Source organism: Microtus oregoni, unplaced genomic scaffold (genome assembly GCF_018167655.1).
Source record: "Microtus oregoni isolate MIOR12 unplaced genomic scaffold, Mior012 000008F_ref0000371, whole genome shotgun sequence".
Taxonomy (NCBI): domain Eukaryota; kingdom Metazoa; phylum Chordata; class Mammalia; order Rodentia; family Cricetidae; genus Microtus; species Microtus oregoni.
The window spans coordinates 43,269,491-43,284,532 of NW_024543067.1; the positions used below are offsets into that span (position 1 = coordinate 43,269,491).

The following is a 15,042-nucleotide window of genomic DNA, read 5'->3' on the forward strand; positions in this document are numbered from 1 at the left end:
GTTGCAATATAATTGCTCCATGCATGCCTTGCCTTGAAAACTGGTTAAAGGGCACTAGAAAAGGATACCAGGGAGATATCTAACATGGCAGCCTGAGAAAGAGCCATAGGGACAGAAGTGAAAGGTGCTAAGATGGCATCAAAATGAAACTGGAATCCTGACAACATGGAGGGACTGTCAGAAAGAGAGACCGAGAGAGTCAGGATGAGGCTGATGGAGGAACAGGCAGGTTAAGTCATCTTAAAATGGGAGGGATGAGTGGGACAGTGACAGCATAATAGAAAATCCATCTATTGCACAAGGGCTAAAGAGGGGCAGGAGCTGAAATGACATAGAGTGTCATACCGAGTTTAGCCTCTCTTGAGAAGCGGATCTTTAGGCCACCATTCAACTCCTCGAACATCACGATCTGTAAAAAGAAGTAAGCAAATCAGCCAGAAGATTCCAGCTCTCCTTCTGAAGCAGAATAGCATTCAAAGAAAGGGAACTAGGAAGAAGGGGACATTGAGAGAAATCACCTCATTAATTCCAGGATGGAGCCAGGCAGCAGGGACATACAGGGTTTCCTGGGGACCGATATTCCAGTATCGTCCTAGGGTTTGTCCATTGATGAATATGACACCCTTTATCCAGCCCTGAACAAGATAGGGAGGTTTCAGATTCTAACTTCTACATGAAAAATAGAAAACAAATAGACCTCTATCCCAATGGCACACTAAACCTTAGCATGGGCCAAGATAGACAAGCAGAGTAGTACGTGGGGGGGTGTGGGGTGTGCAACATACGAGCTTGTGCAACAGCCCTGCCTTGGAGGTGGCTCAGCATCAGCCTATAGGAAGATTCTAATTTCTATCTCACCTCCCCATGGCTGACCCATGCCATCTGAAGAGATGTCTTACAATCTAATTATCACCAAAACACATCAGGCTTTAAAAACATAGATCAAACTGTATAATAGCAGGAATGGTTGCCAACATGCCCTAGATGGTGAGCTCATGTCAGTGGTAGGGGTATCTACATATGGGGTTATAGGTGAGAGCTACTGGGTCACACTCAATCAATCCCTGCTACAGAGCTTGCACCAGCCAGTCTCACTGGCACTCTCTGCTCAGTCCTCTGCTGCATCTCTTCACTGTCCTTGTCCTAGCCTAAGGGTCCTTAAAAACTTCATCCTTTGAATGGCTATGACTTGCTGTGACTAGGGGGACCTTGGTTCCCTGTTGCACCACAAGGTTCATGTACTGGGGAGCTTTTCTGAGGTTCTTTAGTGCCGGGGCTGGGGCACAATAGCAGGAGAAAAGTGGCACCAACCTTTATTTTTATGAAGGTGTCCTGGGGAGGATCTCCAGCTCTCAAGTGACTGAGGAAAAACGCAGGTCCCCGAACATGGCTTGTAACTACTTTCCAGGAGTCAGGAAACTTTGGAAGTCTTCTATGGGGGTTCAAGAGATAGTGAGGCATTATACATTTGCTCTGATGTGCCACCTGTGACCTCTTCTATGAAGCCTGGCATCCAACGCCCACTGTGGTAACTGCTATGTCCTTGGCATTCATGATACAGTAGGAATTAACTAGCAGACAACAGGACAATCACTCCTCTTCTCCCAGGCATCTATGAAGCTTAGCATCATTTCATTAGTACTCTACATCAGGTTTGATTTTTCTCTCTCGAAATCAAAGGCTTCATCTGCAGACCTCTGAGCATCCCTCCAGCTCTCCACATTCACCAATTTGAGGTATGTTTTATTTTATTTTCTTCATCTACAGTTCAGTGACTGGACTCAGGACCACACATTGCTGGGTAAAATGCTCTATCCCTGACCTATAACTCCACCCTGGCCACTTTCCATCAGCTGAAGTTAAGGCACCTACCTATATATGAACATGGTTTTCATTTCCAGGCTGTATATTCTAAATTGTCTCAGAGGAGTCTTGTCCAGATAGATGTCTCCAGTTAGACCTGTGGAACAGGAATGGAGGTGGGTGTGAAGGAGTTGAGCAGGGCAAAGATATGCACAAGCTGAAGTCAGGGTTCTCCCTGAAGGAAGTTGCTCTCTTGGCCTCATCTGGCTGGAAGGTCTATATAAACCCCATAGATTTCCCCCTTTCTCTTGGCGGTGCTGAGGATTAAACCACCTGGACTCAAAGGGTTCAGGCATGCTAGGCAAATATTCTACTATTATGTTACCTAAGCCCAAGCCCTATGCAGATATTATCCTCTTAAGTGTACACGCCTAAAAAGGGCCTCACAGTCCATATTAACAGCACAAAATCACGACAATCACTTCAGATCTGATCAGCACAGGACTTCTGGCTAGCTTAATACTAGGTTACTCAAAGCACTTATGGGAAAAATCATGTGTAGTGTGACTCTGCTCAGGAGGAATGGACCCAAGCAGAAGGATAAACACAAGCCTTGGATTCCTGACAGTGAAGACTTGGTATCCCTAGAGAGGAGCCCTAACCTGGCACATCACCATAGCTTTTTCTACTGGCACTACTTTCAAAACTCTCACTAAGTGGGTGGCAGGGTTATGTCTCTAGCTTGGCAACCAAAGAACACAAAAATATCACAGTTTCTGTACAGAGGTGTCTTGCAACCAAAAACATATGCTCTTTTGCAAACACAAACCTGTTCCCAACTTCCATTGTCCTGCAGAGGAACAATAGCTTCTGAAGCTCCACTACCTTAGCCGTCTTCTTCTAGGACCCACCTTTTCTCTCTTTGTTGATATCCAACCCAGAAGAGAGTCGGCCTAGGTTCTCCACCAGGATCCTCAGGATCTGGGTTTTCTTGGAGGGCTAATCAAGAGAGACCAGAGTAAACCTCACTTGGCCCTCCCTTAGACTGCCTAGGCCTGCCTGGAGCTGGGACAGTCCATGAGCAGGTGACTGACAGAACAGATCACAAGCCATGGGACCTTGTAGGTCTCCAGCTATGGGAGAGTCAAGCCCCTGTACCATTGCTTTTCCTCTTCCTTCCCTGAAAAAGTCACCTGAACATTTAAACAAGGACTCACTTGGATGGTGACCAAGCCATCCTGCCCTAGACAATGAATATTCAAGTGGGGGGAGTGTGGTGTTTTCTCAAAGAACATTCACCAAGACCTCTAAGATGTAAACAACCCTTCCTGGGATTGCTGGAAGGGACCACAGGCAGAGGAGTGATCTATAATAAGCCCTCACTAACTCTTGGTCCCAGGCCTAGCTGGAACTGGAATGGCTCATCCATGAACTGTGTTAAATACATTTTTCACAAGAAGCAGCTCGCTCTTGAAACGATCCAGGACTCCTATGAATTTGTTATCCAAAAACACCTGGAAAAGAAAGAAGAGACGACTGTTAGTGCTTCATAAAGAAAGGAAGGAACACAGTCCTGAAAATGCAATAAACAAAGCAAGCGGCAAAATGAATTCCACGTCTCCCAGAGCTGCATAGACTCACAGGGTCACTAAGAACAGGTGATAGTTTAAGTAGTGCTGTGAGAAGATGCAGGAAGTGCAGCCTGGGCCAGAGCTCTCAATGAAAGCTGGAACCTGGATCAAGTGTAGGCAAGGAGGGGGAGATGTTTAAAAGACCTGTAGGAAACTAGAGGAGAAGGGAGATAGGAATGGATAAACATTATCAAGGAAATGTTAGCAAGGGAGGAGATGGAACCGAGAGACAGAGACTGTTCTGTGTTTGTCTTCCTTAACCCCACGTGTTCAACCCTTCCAGGGGCTCAACTCTGTAAGATACTCTCAATTTCAGTCTTGAGACCAGCTGTCACATTCTAACTGATTTTAGGGGTGCCCTGCATGGATCCATTTTCCCTATTACCCACTCTGCTGGGAGATTTTTGTCTACTTGACCAACTACTCTCACCTGAGAAGCAGGAACATCAATTGAGAAAAGTCTAAGATAGACTGGCCTGTCAGCAAGCCTGTGGACAATCTTATTAATGAATGATTTGTGTGGGAGAGCTCAGCCAGTGTGGGTGGTGCCACCTAGAGCCAGTGGTTCTGGGTTGTGTAAGAAAGCAGGCTGGGTGAGGTACAGGGAGCAAGCCAGCTCTAGTCTCCTGGGTCTTGCCTTGAGGTCCTGGAAAGGCTTCCCATGATGATAGACTGTAACCTCCAAGACAAATAAGCCTTTCCTTCCCATTGCCATTCTGGGTCATGGTGTTTATGACAATAGCAGAAAAACAAACTAATATAACTACTATAGTGATTAAACACCAGATAAACCACCAGAGAACCTTAGTCAGGCAAGACAACATAAGAATAATTTACTTCCTAGATTAATTAATCTAAATCAGTTTTTTCAAATGTAATTTGGCTAGTAAACTGTAACAATAAAAATTCTTAAGTCAGAAAACAGAAGTATTCTGATTGTAAGGTTACCAGAGTCTAATTACAGAAGTTACATATTTGATGATACTTTTAAAAGCCTACTGTTGAATTGTCTTCCTTGAACGCAGGGTGCCTTGTTGGAAGAGCACAAAGAAATGATCAAAAGACCCTCCAAGAACAGTCACGGTGCTATGAGCAGACTTGAGTGGAGGACATGAGAGAGAAGAACAGGCCACAGTTGGGCTGCTTTGCAGACATGGAGAAGGCTGGCTCATGGAGTCAGCTGGAGGTGGGCAGCAAGCAGTGATGTGTAAGACAGAATGTTTGTTCTAATCTGAAGACTCATGGCACTCTGAGGGATGACAAGTAGGAGAGGAAGGTAGAAAGTGATGGAAGGATCTGAAACAAGAAGACCCACTTTGTATTTTCAGAGAAGACACCAACTAAAGCAGCAGAGGCCTACGTGAGAAAGCAATGGCCAAGAACTGCTGCACCTCACAGGGGCCAGGAGAAAATATGGAACAAAGACACAGTGACAAAGGAACTTCTGGACAGAGATTATGTGTGGGAAGCTGCGATGCCACAAACGAGCACAGGGCTGACTTAGGAGAGCAGTGCATGCACCCTGGGAAAAACCAATGGAACATATAGTAAGTACAGATAACGTCTACCGACGTATAAGAAAGATGTCTCTGCATCAAAAGAAAGGAAGGAAAAGAAGGAATGAAAGGCAGGAAGGAAGAAAGAGAGAGAGAGAAAGAGTGAAAAAAGAAAGATGTTGAAGGGGAGAGGGAGAAAGCTGGAGTCATAAAGATACAAAGATGAATGTGTAAGGAGAAATCTTACATATAGGAGTATAGAATCTGAAAGCAGTATATTGTCAAATCTAATCTCCATGCATGGGAATCAGAGTCAGATAGATCTCTAACAATTTCAGGCCAGCCAGGGCTACATAGTTTAAGCTCAATGTGAAAAACACACAAACAAAAACCAGAAGTATAGGTTGAGTACTATTTAAATGCTTGAGGCATAAACATTTCAGATTTGGGAGATTTTCGGGGTTTAGATTTTCATAGACTTCAGAAGTTAAATATATTCATGGTCCATCAGTGGTGGCCTATGCCTTCAATCCTAGCACTCAGTAGACAGAGGAAAGCAGATCTCTGAGTTCAAACCAGTCTATGGAGCTAACTTCAGGACAGCTCACACTATTACACAGAGAAACCTTGTGTTAATAACATATATATGAAAAAATAACACACACATATATATGTGTGTGTGTGTGTATGTACATAGATAGATAGATAGATAGATAGATAGATAGATAGATAGAAGAGAGAGATCTTCATAGTACCAGAAATTTTTATGTGGGCTCCTGGGGGAAAGTGTTATCCACAGACTGACCCGTCTTTGTTCACTGTGAGCTACAATAATGATCATGTGTCAACATACACACAAGGTACAATAATGGCATGAATGTTATGGGGATAAACAATTGCCTTCTGATGAGATTTAAATCCCGCTCTAGGAGAAAACATATACGTGGTCTCATACATCTCAATAAGCTATGGTCGAGGAGCTCACAGGTCCCAGAGGAGAACTATTATTCTCCTAAATGGACACAAATTCTAAACCCATCACACTACTCATACACTACAGTAGCTTCCGATCCTCATCAGAGAAGTTTCTTCATGCAGTTTAATCATTGGCAAGCAGAAACTTCCTGACCAAAGTACAGAGAACAAGTACTTGAGGACTGCACAGCCACAAGTGGGATCTCTATCACTCCCCACCCAAATCTCAGGGATCTCCTTGAGAAAGTGGAGGATAAGATTGGATGGGCCAGATGTCGGGGGGCCAGACCAAGACATTGTCTTCTGCACATGCCAGGACTGCTTCCCGTGAACTCGCAGTAGTTGTGGTTGCCTATGTAAGACCTAAAGAAGACTCAGCCTGTCCATATTCTAACATGGGGATGGGAGAAGCTCAGTAATCCCCAATGGCAAATGAGGGGCTATTGACAGTTGACAGCTTCTGGGAAAAGGAGAGTCTCTTTTCTTTAAGGGTGTGATTCCAGTAGATCAACCATAGTACCATACTCACAAGCAGCCCAGCTAGACTTTGTGAGTTATTAAACAGAAAAAGAAGGAAGAGAAAGGTGAAAAGGAGAAGGACACAGACAAGAAGGGGTTGAAGAGAATGGGGAGGAAAAAGAGGAAGAAGAAGACACAAAGTTGGAAGGAGGAAGGGGTGGACCTGGGAGGAGTTAGTGGGAGGTGTGGGGGTAAAGCTATCAAATACATTGTATAAAATTTTCAAAGAATTGATGAAATGATCTATTTTTAAAAATTAAAAAACTCTGAAATGTGTGTGTGTTTATGTGTGTGTGCATGTGTGTGTATTCATGTATGGTGGGTCCACATGCCCATGCATGTGCCTTTGGAGGAAAGCGGTTAACACTGGGTATCACCAATCACTCCTACCTTATTTTAAGACAGGGAGGGTCTCTTCATTGAACTTGGAGCTCGTGTTTCAGCTAGACTGACTGACTGACCATTGAACTCCTAGGATCTTCCTGTCTCCACTCCCCTGAGCTGGTCTCATAGACATATGGAACCATGCCTGACTTTCTAAATAGGTGCTGGGAGTCTGAGCCCAGGTCTTCATATTTTGCAGTGAACACTGTTCCCTCTGAATCATCCCCCCAGTCCCATCTGGAATTGTTTGCACATTACACTTTCACTGAGCATTTCTAACTGTGGACTAGGAATGCCCAACCTGAAGCCTCGGGAAAAGGTGATGTGGAAAAGATGAAGAGCAGGGAACTGTCAGAATACAAAGACCAGCTCTTAGCTTGGAGTGGGATGGAACCTTCAGCAACTGCACTGGTCCTTCCCAGCTGCACCTGCTTTGAAAGGCTTTCGTGATTCCTGAGGATTTTCTACTTGGAACACATCACAGCTTGGTGCTTTAAGTCTTAAATGACAAGCGCCAACGTCTCATAAATATTGGGGGTTAATACATGGTAAGAATAGGGACTACAAAAGTACATCCGGGACTTAAGAACATTATCATCTCCTATAAAAGTATAACCTAAGCATGTCTATGTCTAGAAGACTTCACTGAAGGACAGATGACAAGCAACAGAGATAATTTTCTGAAGGACAAATGAGTTGACCACCAATTAGACATTCACCTCAGTACCACAGGGTGATATTTACAGGAAAGTGCCATTAGGAACCACAAATTCCCTACCTGCCCTCGGTCTTGAATATGACCCCTTGTTGTGAGGAGGCCTCCATTGCCAATCGTGGTCTCATAAAGCGTGTACCCAAAGGACTGGCCGTCCCCTTGGTTCACAGGCAGCTGCTCCATGGAGAGTGGCTTGACAGACTTTGCTGGCTATGACAGAGACAGAAGCAACAAACAAAGGTTCGGGCTAGAGAAAAGAATCTCAAAAGTTGCCACCCATAGCCCACTTCTCCAGAGGGATGACCCCAACAGCTTTGCAAAAAGGAGTACTGAAATGGAATACACCATAATAATCAATCTTATATATAACATATAGATTATCTTTGTTGATTTCTCAACCAATCTCACATTTCACCATGCATGGCAGCCAGGGAGTTATTCTTATAATTTAGATGAAGAGTTGTAACCAAGAGAAGCACAGGCATTGTGGCATATGCCTGTAATACCAGTGGATGGGGAACAGAAACAGGGGATTTCTGTGGCAAGTCACTAGAAGGACTAGCCAGAACTGATAAGCTGCAAGTTCGGTGAAGAGATTCTGCCTCAATATAAAAAATAAATAAGCAAATAAACAAATTTAAGCCAGCCTTGTTGGTCTGCAGAGCTAGTTCCAGGACAGCCAGAGCTACACAAAAAACTCTGTCTCGAAAAAACAAAAACAAACAACAAAATATGAATAATAAAAATGAAAAAGTGAAGAATGATCAGAAAAAGCACATGACATCAACTTTGGACCCCCACATGCATTTTCACATATGTGCAAGCACACATGCAGGAACACGTGTACACACTTATACACAATACAATACACAACAACAACAATGAAAGTCCTCTGATCCCCTTGAGAAACAGATGAGTCCAAGTCTTGGGAGGCTCACAGCCTAGATCCTCCAGGCGAACAAACAACAAAGATGCTAACAACACTAGGTGTCCTGTCAAGAAGACACAGAAGAGCACTCGGGAGGCAGAGGCAGGCGGATCTCTGTAAGTTCGAGACCAGCCTGGTCTACAAGAGCTAGTTCCAGGACAGGCTCCAAAACCACAGAAAAACCCTGTCTCGAAAAACCAAAAAAAAAAAAAAAAAAAAAAAAAGAAGAAGAAGAAGAAGACACAGAAGCCAAGAAGGGTCCTGATTGACTGCAATGGGCCACTGTGAGCATCAAAGAGACTATGGTGGCATACAAACATGCCAAACTGTGCACATTTATAACCATACAAAGAACCCCAGTAGTAAAACATCCCACTGCACCTTTGGAAGTCACATTATTTCATTTTTCTGATTAAATAAAATACTTGAACTTGCCTGTTTTCTGTACAAACCATACTTAGAGATAAAAAGCTGATGAAAGAAGTTGTCTACAACTGAAGTTATTAGAAAGGAATTATAGAATTAAAGCATTTCTAAGGCGTTTAATGAAATGTTGGCTTTCTTTGTCAACATGGTTTATCTCATTTCACCTGTACCTCTGTCTTTCCTATCTACCCTTCATAAAATAATTTTGTTATTATTTTACATGTATGGGGTTTGCTTGGCTCTGTATCTGTGCACTGTGTGCATGCAGTCCCCATGGAGCCCTGAAAATGGTGTTGGTTCTCCTGGAACTGGAGTAACAGATATTGTAGTTCATTGGGTCCTATGGAAGGATAACGAGTGCTCTTTACCACCAAGCCATCCCACTAACCCTACAGGATTATTTTAAAGCTTATGTCAGTTGCTACCAAAATTCAACATTCATCTAAAAAGAGGGGGACAGAAAGAAAGAAAGAAAGAAAGAAAGAAAGAAAGAAAGAAAGAATCACTACAGTAACATAATCACAGTAAAAGCGGTGATGGTTATAATTTCCTAAATCAAGAGATTTTTAAGGAAATTTTAGGCAATGGACTCTCTGTTGATGTATGGCAAATATTGGCAGCATGGTAAATTTCAATGCAATAAGATCAATTGTTGCCTAAAGCCGCTGGCTAGGAATCGGGCTAAGAATGTTGAAAATGAGCAAGTGCTATAGTAGCACCTAACCACACCAACAAGCAGTGAAACCACCTTCACTGTCCTGGGGCTATGATGCACGAAACGTACCACAGTGCTACCTATGGAGGAACTAACAAAAGAAACACACAATAGAAAAACAGTGGCATGCTGGTGCACATAAATGTCATCCTAGCACGAAGGAGGCAGAGGGTCAGCCTGGTCTACCTAGCAAGACCCTATCTCTAAAACATAAATAAGTAAAAAAGAAAATAGAAAATATGGGGCTTAGTTGATAGAGTATGGAGCCTAGTTTGCACCAACATGTAAACCCAACATGCTGTCACAAGTCTGTACTCAGCTCCTTCTGTGACACCTGGCTTCTGTTGTGACACTGTCCACACAAAATGTTCTTTTGCAATCCTAACCACAGTTCTCCAAACATGCAGTCCTCCGTGTCTTTGTAAGTGGATCACAGAGTGCCTCAGTTTCTCTGTCTCCCACATCACCCTGCTGCCATATCATTTACTCCCATTCAGTCTTTCAGCCATAATGCTGCACTGACTGGATGTCCATGGAATCCTGGGACCGCCCAGCACAAGGCCTGTATCTCCATAGCCCTGATGATGAAGCTCAGTTCCTCCACCTATGACCAATATCCCTCCCGTCAATTCTTCATTCATTCTTCTTACTCATTAGACTGGAAGCTGTCTAAATTAACATCCTGATAATACCGTTCCAAGATATTGACATTTGGTGAGTTTTATTGGGATGAGCATGCATTGTCTCCTTACACCAGTTTTCAATCTGTGCTTTTTGGAACCCTAGTTAGAAGTGACAGCGTCATAGAGAAGGGATGGCCGCTGCTTTCAGGGGAGGAAAGTTCAGTGCCCAGAACTAACACCCTGACTAACCTAGTTTATGGTTTATAAGTTAAACTTAATGATAAGTTTAGAGAAAGCCTCCCTCTATGCAAACAAAAGATTAAAAGTCATTGCCCTAGGTTGAGTTTATTCTAACACCTTAATAAAGCAGGGGATAGGGCTGGAGAGAGGGCTGAGTGGTAAGAGCAGGGCACTGCTCTTGCAAACGACTTGGATTCAGTTCCCAGCACCCATGCAATCACACACAATAGTCTCTAACTACAGGTCCAGGGGATCCGAGGCCTCTACAGACACATGTGTGGTCCACTTACAAACATGCAGGCAAAACACTCGCACATAAATGAATCTTTATGAGAGAGAGAGAGAGAGAGAGAGAGAGAGAGAGAGAGACAGAGAGAGAGACAGAGAGAGAGACAGAGAGAGAGAGAAGGGAAGAAAAAAGACAGGAACGATGGAAGGAGGAAGAAGAGAGGGAGAGAGAACGTTCACAGCTGGGTCATGAAAGGGCGTTCCAGTATTATACAAGTTTAAAGCATTTCTTCACTTATAAATATCTAATCTGAGTTCTTATAATGTGTTTCCTATTCTGAATGGCAAAACTTGAAAGGAACTAACACTCTTAAGAATCACTTTGGTTCCTTGGTCATCTACTTCCTTATCTTTGAATTAACCCTTTATCCCCTATCTTTTTTTTTCCCCTAGAGTGATGCTGTGTGTCAATATCCAAGAAACAATCACCTGGTCCAGATAGGGCAGGACTTCCCACAGGGTGAGGAAATACAAAAGTGTCAATGACTTGTATGCAGTCATCCGTACAAATGTTGGTTGAATGACCGTGGAAACATCTGCAATGAAAAGCACATGGCTGGCCATCGTAAGACCTACTCCAACACCATTCAGAGACATCAGGTACCCTGCTGTCCCTCAGCCTTCACAAATGAAGGACCTAGTCTCGCGCTCTTATATCCTAACTCCAGGAGGAAGTAAGGCATGTACTAAGGAGTGAGGGTCCTCTGGTATCCTTAAACATCCAAAGAAGAACCCTTATTGTATTAGAAAAAAGGAGTATGTGGACCAAGCTGGTAGACCGAAAAATCCTAAATTAACTGTTCATTAGAATCTCCTAAACACCAGTTACAAATACACTTGCTCTCAGGTTCTACCCTTTCTTCCCCACCTCAACCCAGACATGCTTGCTGAATAGCTCAGAGGGAGGGGACTTGGAACCTCTACCTTTTGGAAGTTTTAGAGGATGGCGGGCACAGCTAAGATCAAGCAAAGTGGTCTCACGCTGAGAACAAGAGAGCAGACCCTGTTTCTTGTAGATTTCCAGTGCTGATGATAAACTGGATCAAACTGTGTTTCTCCCCAAAAGGTCTTCACACATCCGCCACCCCTCCTCCCAAGGCAGATCCCACTGGAGAAATCTAAGTTACCATTCAGACTGAAGCTGCTGCTGGGTACCTGTAACTGAGTGAAAAAGCTCTTGAAACACACGATACTCAGGCGTGTATCCACCACCCTCTGACAACAGTGCACAGTAATCTAAAGAACAAAGAGAAATGTGTCATTTTCCCCAAGAAAATCTTAGGATTAGCTTCTTTCCTTAAGAAGAGAAAAAAAATTCCTTAGCTCAGAGCAAAAAGATTCATAATTCAGCAACTCCCCAGAGGAAAACTCTGGGTATATAAGTGAACTCCGTATATGTTAGTCCAAACTAAAAGGCATCTGCTAAGCTATGATGGGTATGCAGGTGTTACCCCAGAGGCAAACTGCACCAATCTGTGGGCCTGTGAGCCGCCACCCCATTAAATGTTTCTCTTTATAAGAGTTACTGGTCATGGGGTCTCTTCACAACAACAGAAACCCTAATTAGATAGAGGCTAAGAAAGACACATTTGTGGATATTCTGGTACTTTTAGGGGATCCAAAACAACAGGTGAAGCAAGGTTATACACAACAGATAGGCTGGACTAAGCTATCTTCTGACTGCTCACAACGTTACAAAAAGCCAAGACCCCAAGATCTACTGTGGTCACAAATACTAAATATCAGTCTCCAGCACACAGAAACTCAAGACAGAGGAAGAGATTTCCCTTAGGGGCCTAACCTGGCATGTTTCATATTCAACAAGGAAGCCGCCCAGATGAGAGATAATTCAGGGAACCAAGTACTTGCCATAGCTGGTTACTACAGGTAGATAACCATCAGAAGAGCTAGCGCCACCTATTAAACCGAAGTTGGTGCCCCCATGGAACATGTAGAAGTTGAAGGAAAACCCAAGGATGAACATCTCCCGCACATCCTTCATCAGCACTGCAGAAAGGTGGAAAGAAAGGGGAAAGCAAAGGTGGGATTAGGATGGAAGATTTCAGTTTGTAATGGATGTTAAAACTACCTAGACCTGAAATCCTCAAGATCTGCTAGAGCCTGTGAGCAGAAAATCATATCAGATGAGCCAGGCCTGGTTAGAGTAGATGACAGTGTTTGTTTTCATGATCCAAAATCACTTATTACTTTTTTTCTAGGATTCATATTTGAGGGAATCTTTCTTTCTAGCATACAAACATAAACTTTCTAGTATATAAAGTATTGCTCATAACTTTTTATGGTCATAGTTATGTCCAGGGTATTTCTAAAGCACTTGTCAACTTCTTAGTGACAAGTCTGAAATGATGGCACCAGTCACATTTACCTTCAGCTCCACTTAAATGGCCATCATCCATTCTCCAGGGAGAGTAAGAGAGTGATGAGTCAAAATCAGCCCAGTAGGGATTATACCACTTCCTGCATCTATTCCCAGCACACCTTCATCGTATTTCCCCCTCCCAGAAGAACTCATTCTCATTACTTTTATAGCATAGTGAAATGTATATAAAATAAAAAACTACAGAAACTTAACTTCCTTTTCCAATGGCCACAGAGATGCTCAGTGGATGGCCACTCCATGTGAGCAGATGTCTGCTGATGTCTAGATGGTATCTACTTAGGTAAATTGATGTTAAGTGATACAACATCTGAGAACCTTGTCCCTAAACTTCAAGTATACTAACACACAACAAAAAAGAAACAAAACAAAGAACCAGACCAGTGCCCCTGTAAAGTCATAAGGAGGGCTCACTCTGTGGATCTCCAAACTGGCGGGGAGTTCCCCATGTGTCAGAAGAGTCTGTCGTATACACCATCATCAGTATGGGGCTTCTGCCCTGAAGGAAAAAAAACACATCAGTTTAGGAAGCTCTTCCCCAATTCTGCAGCCTTGAACAACCTGCAAAGGAGCTGTGATTCCCAGGGCTTCAGCACTTTAACTGAAAGCAGCCTGCTGCCCCCAGGAGCGCAGAGTCCTACTCTCCCATTCCCATGTGATCTTCCCAGCCACATCGTCTCCTCGTGTGACTTCACTGACTTCATTTTTGCCAAGCTTCGGGGGTGGGAAGGGTATCAACTGCTATTTTAATATTTTGCTTTCAAGACATCCTAAAAGTAGAATTTGGAAATTTCTAAAAATAGAATCTTTTTATTCTCCTGGGTGACCTGAGTAGAGGTCTGGTAAGAAACAGCAGACACAGAGGAAGGATCTCAATGTTCAATTACAGGGGGCTGCATAGGTGAAGGGATCATGACAAGTGCTGGGCTTTCAACTATGGCAGAAGGCAATGTCTGAGAAACCAGAGTGAACAAGAGTTAGGACTATAGCACTCAAACACTATGGCCTGTGGACCAAGTGTTCTATATGTATACAATTTGAACCTAAAACCACCTGAAATAGATAGTTAAGGACACAGAGGAGTTAGATTTTAACTAAACTAATTACTACTAAGATTTTCCTCAATAAGTGAGCCAAGAAGTCCTGGGTAGGGTAAGAAGCAAAGTGGCTGTCACGTCTGAAAGGCCTTTACTTGAATGGATTGGAGTTCTTCATATGTTTCTTTCTTTATATTCTTCATGTGGACAGTGGCCAGCACTGTGGGTGGAAAGAACACATGTGAGATCCTGCCATGACCACACAGAACAGACTCTCCCAGAACCACGCGGCAGAATCCGGACCACATCTCTTGGACATCTGCCTCCCAAATTCTCACTTCAATACTGTTATATCCAGAGCTAGCAATAAAGATAAGATGTCACATTGATAGCCACAAAAGCACATACGAATGGATTTACACATTGCCCTTCACTTAGAAATTATGGTGATGGTCTTGAATGTTAAAAAGTGGTTAAAATACACCTCATGACACAAATTAATACATGGAAAGCAAATGAAGCAATTGAGACTCTAAAATTTGACATTTTTGGTTGTGGGAATCTAATCCAGGATCTCTTTCATGCTTGACATCTAGATCAGAACACCATTGTAACCTTTGAAGTACAACAGAAAGGGCCACAAAAGAAAACAAACAAACAAAAAACAAAAGCAACAACAACAAAAAAAAAAGACTAGGGACAAGAGCATTGGAAGAGAATGGAGTTGACAAAATCGCTTAGAGGGAAGAATGCAAGAATTGCTTTATTGCTTTTCGTAGTCTTGGTCCCTATGCATCCATTCTTTCCTCTTAGCATGTTGATCCCATGTACACATGCTAAGCAAGTGCTCTACACTGACAATTA

At 43.2% G+C, this 15,042-nt stretch overlaps 1 protein-coding gene across 1 annotated transcript in view; it reads right to left on the reverse strand.

Annotated features, from left to right (window-relative positions):
• Nucleotides 1-304: 304 nt before the first annotated feature.
• The window catches only part of LOC121451367 (beta-galactosidase-1-like protein 2), a 35,936-nt gene continuing 21,198 nt past the window's right edge, over nt 305-15,042 (reverse strand). Inside the window, 12 exon segments of the mRNA XM_041656830.1 lie at nt 305-409; nt 519-635; nt 1,312-1,419; nt 1,869-1,960; nt 2,715-2,802; nt 3,249-3,317; nt 7,587-7,733; nt 11,173-11,279; nt 11,899-11,979; nt 12,613-12,750; nt 13,556-13,640; nt 14,334-14,398. Of these exon segments, the coding sequence (XP_041512764.1) occupies nt 305-409; nt 519-635; nt 1,312-1,419; nt 1,869-1,960; nt 2,715-2,802; nt 3,249-3,317; nt 7,587-7,733; nt 11,173-11,279; nt 11,899-11,979; nt 12,613-12,750; nt 13,556-13,640; nt 14,334-14,398 (1,202 nt within the window).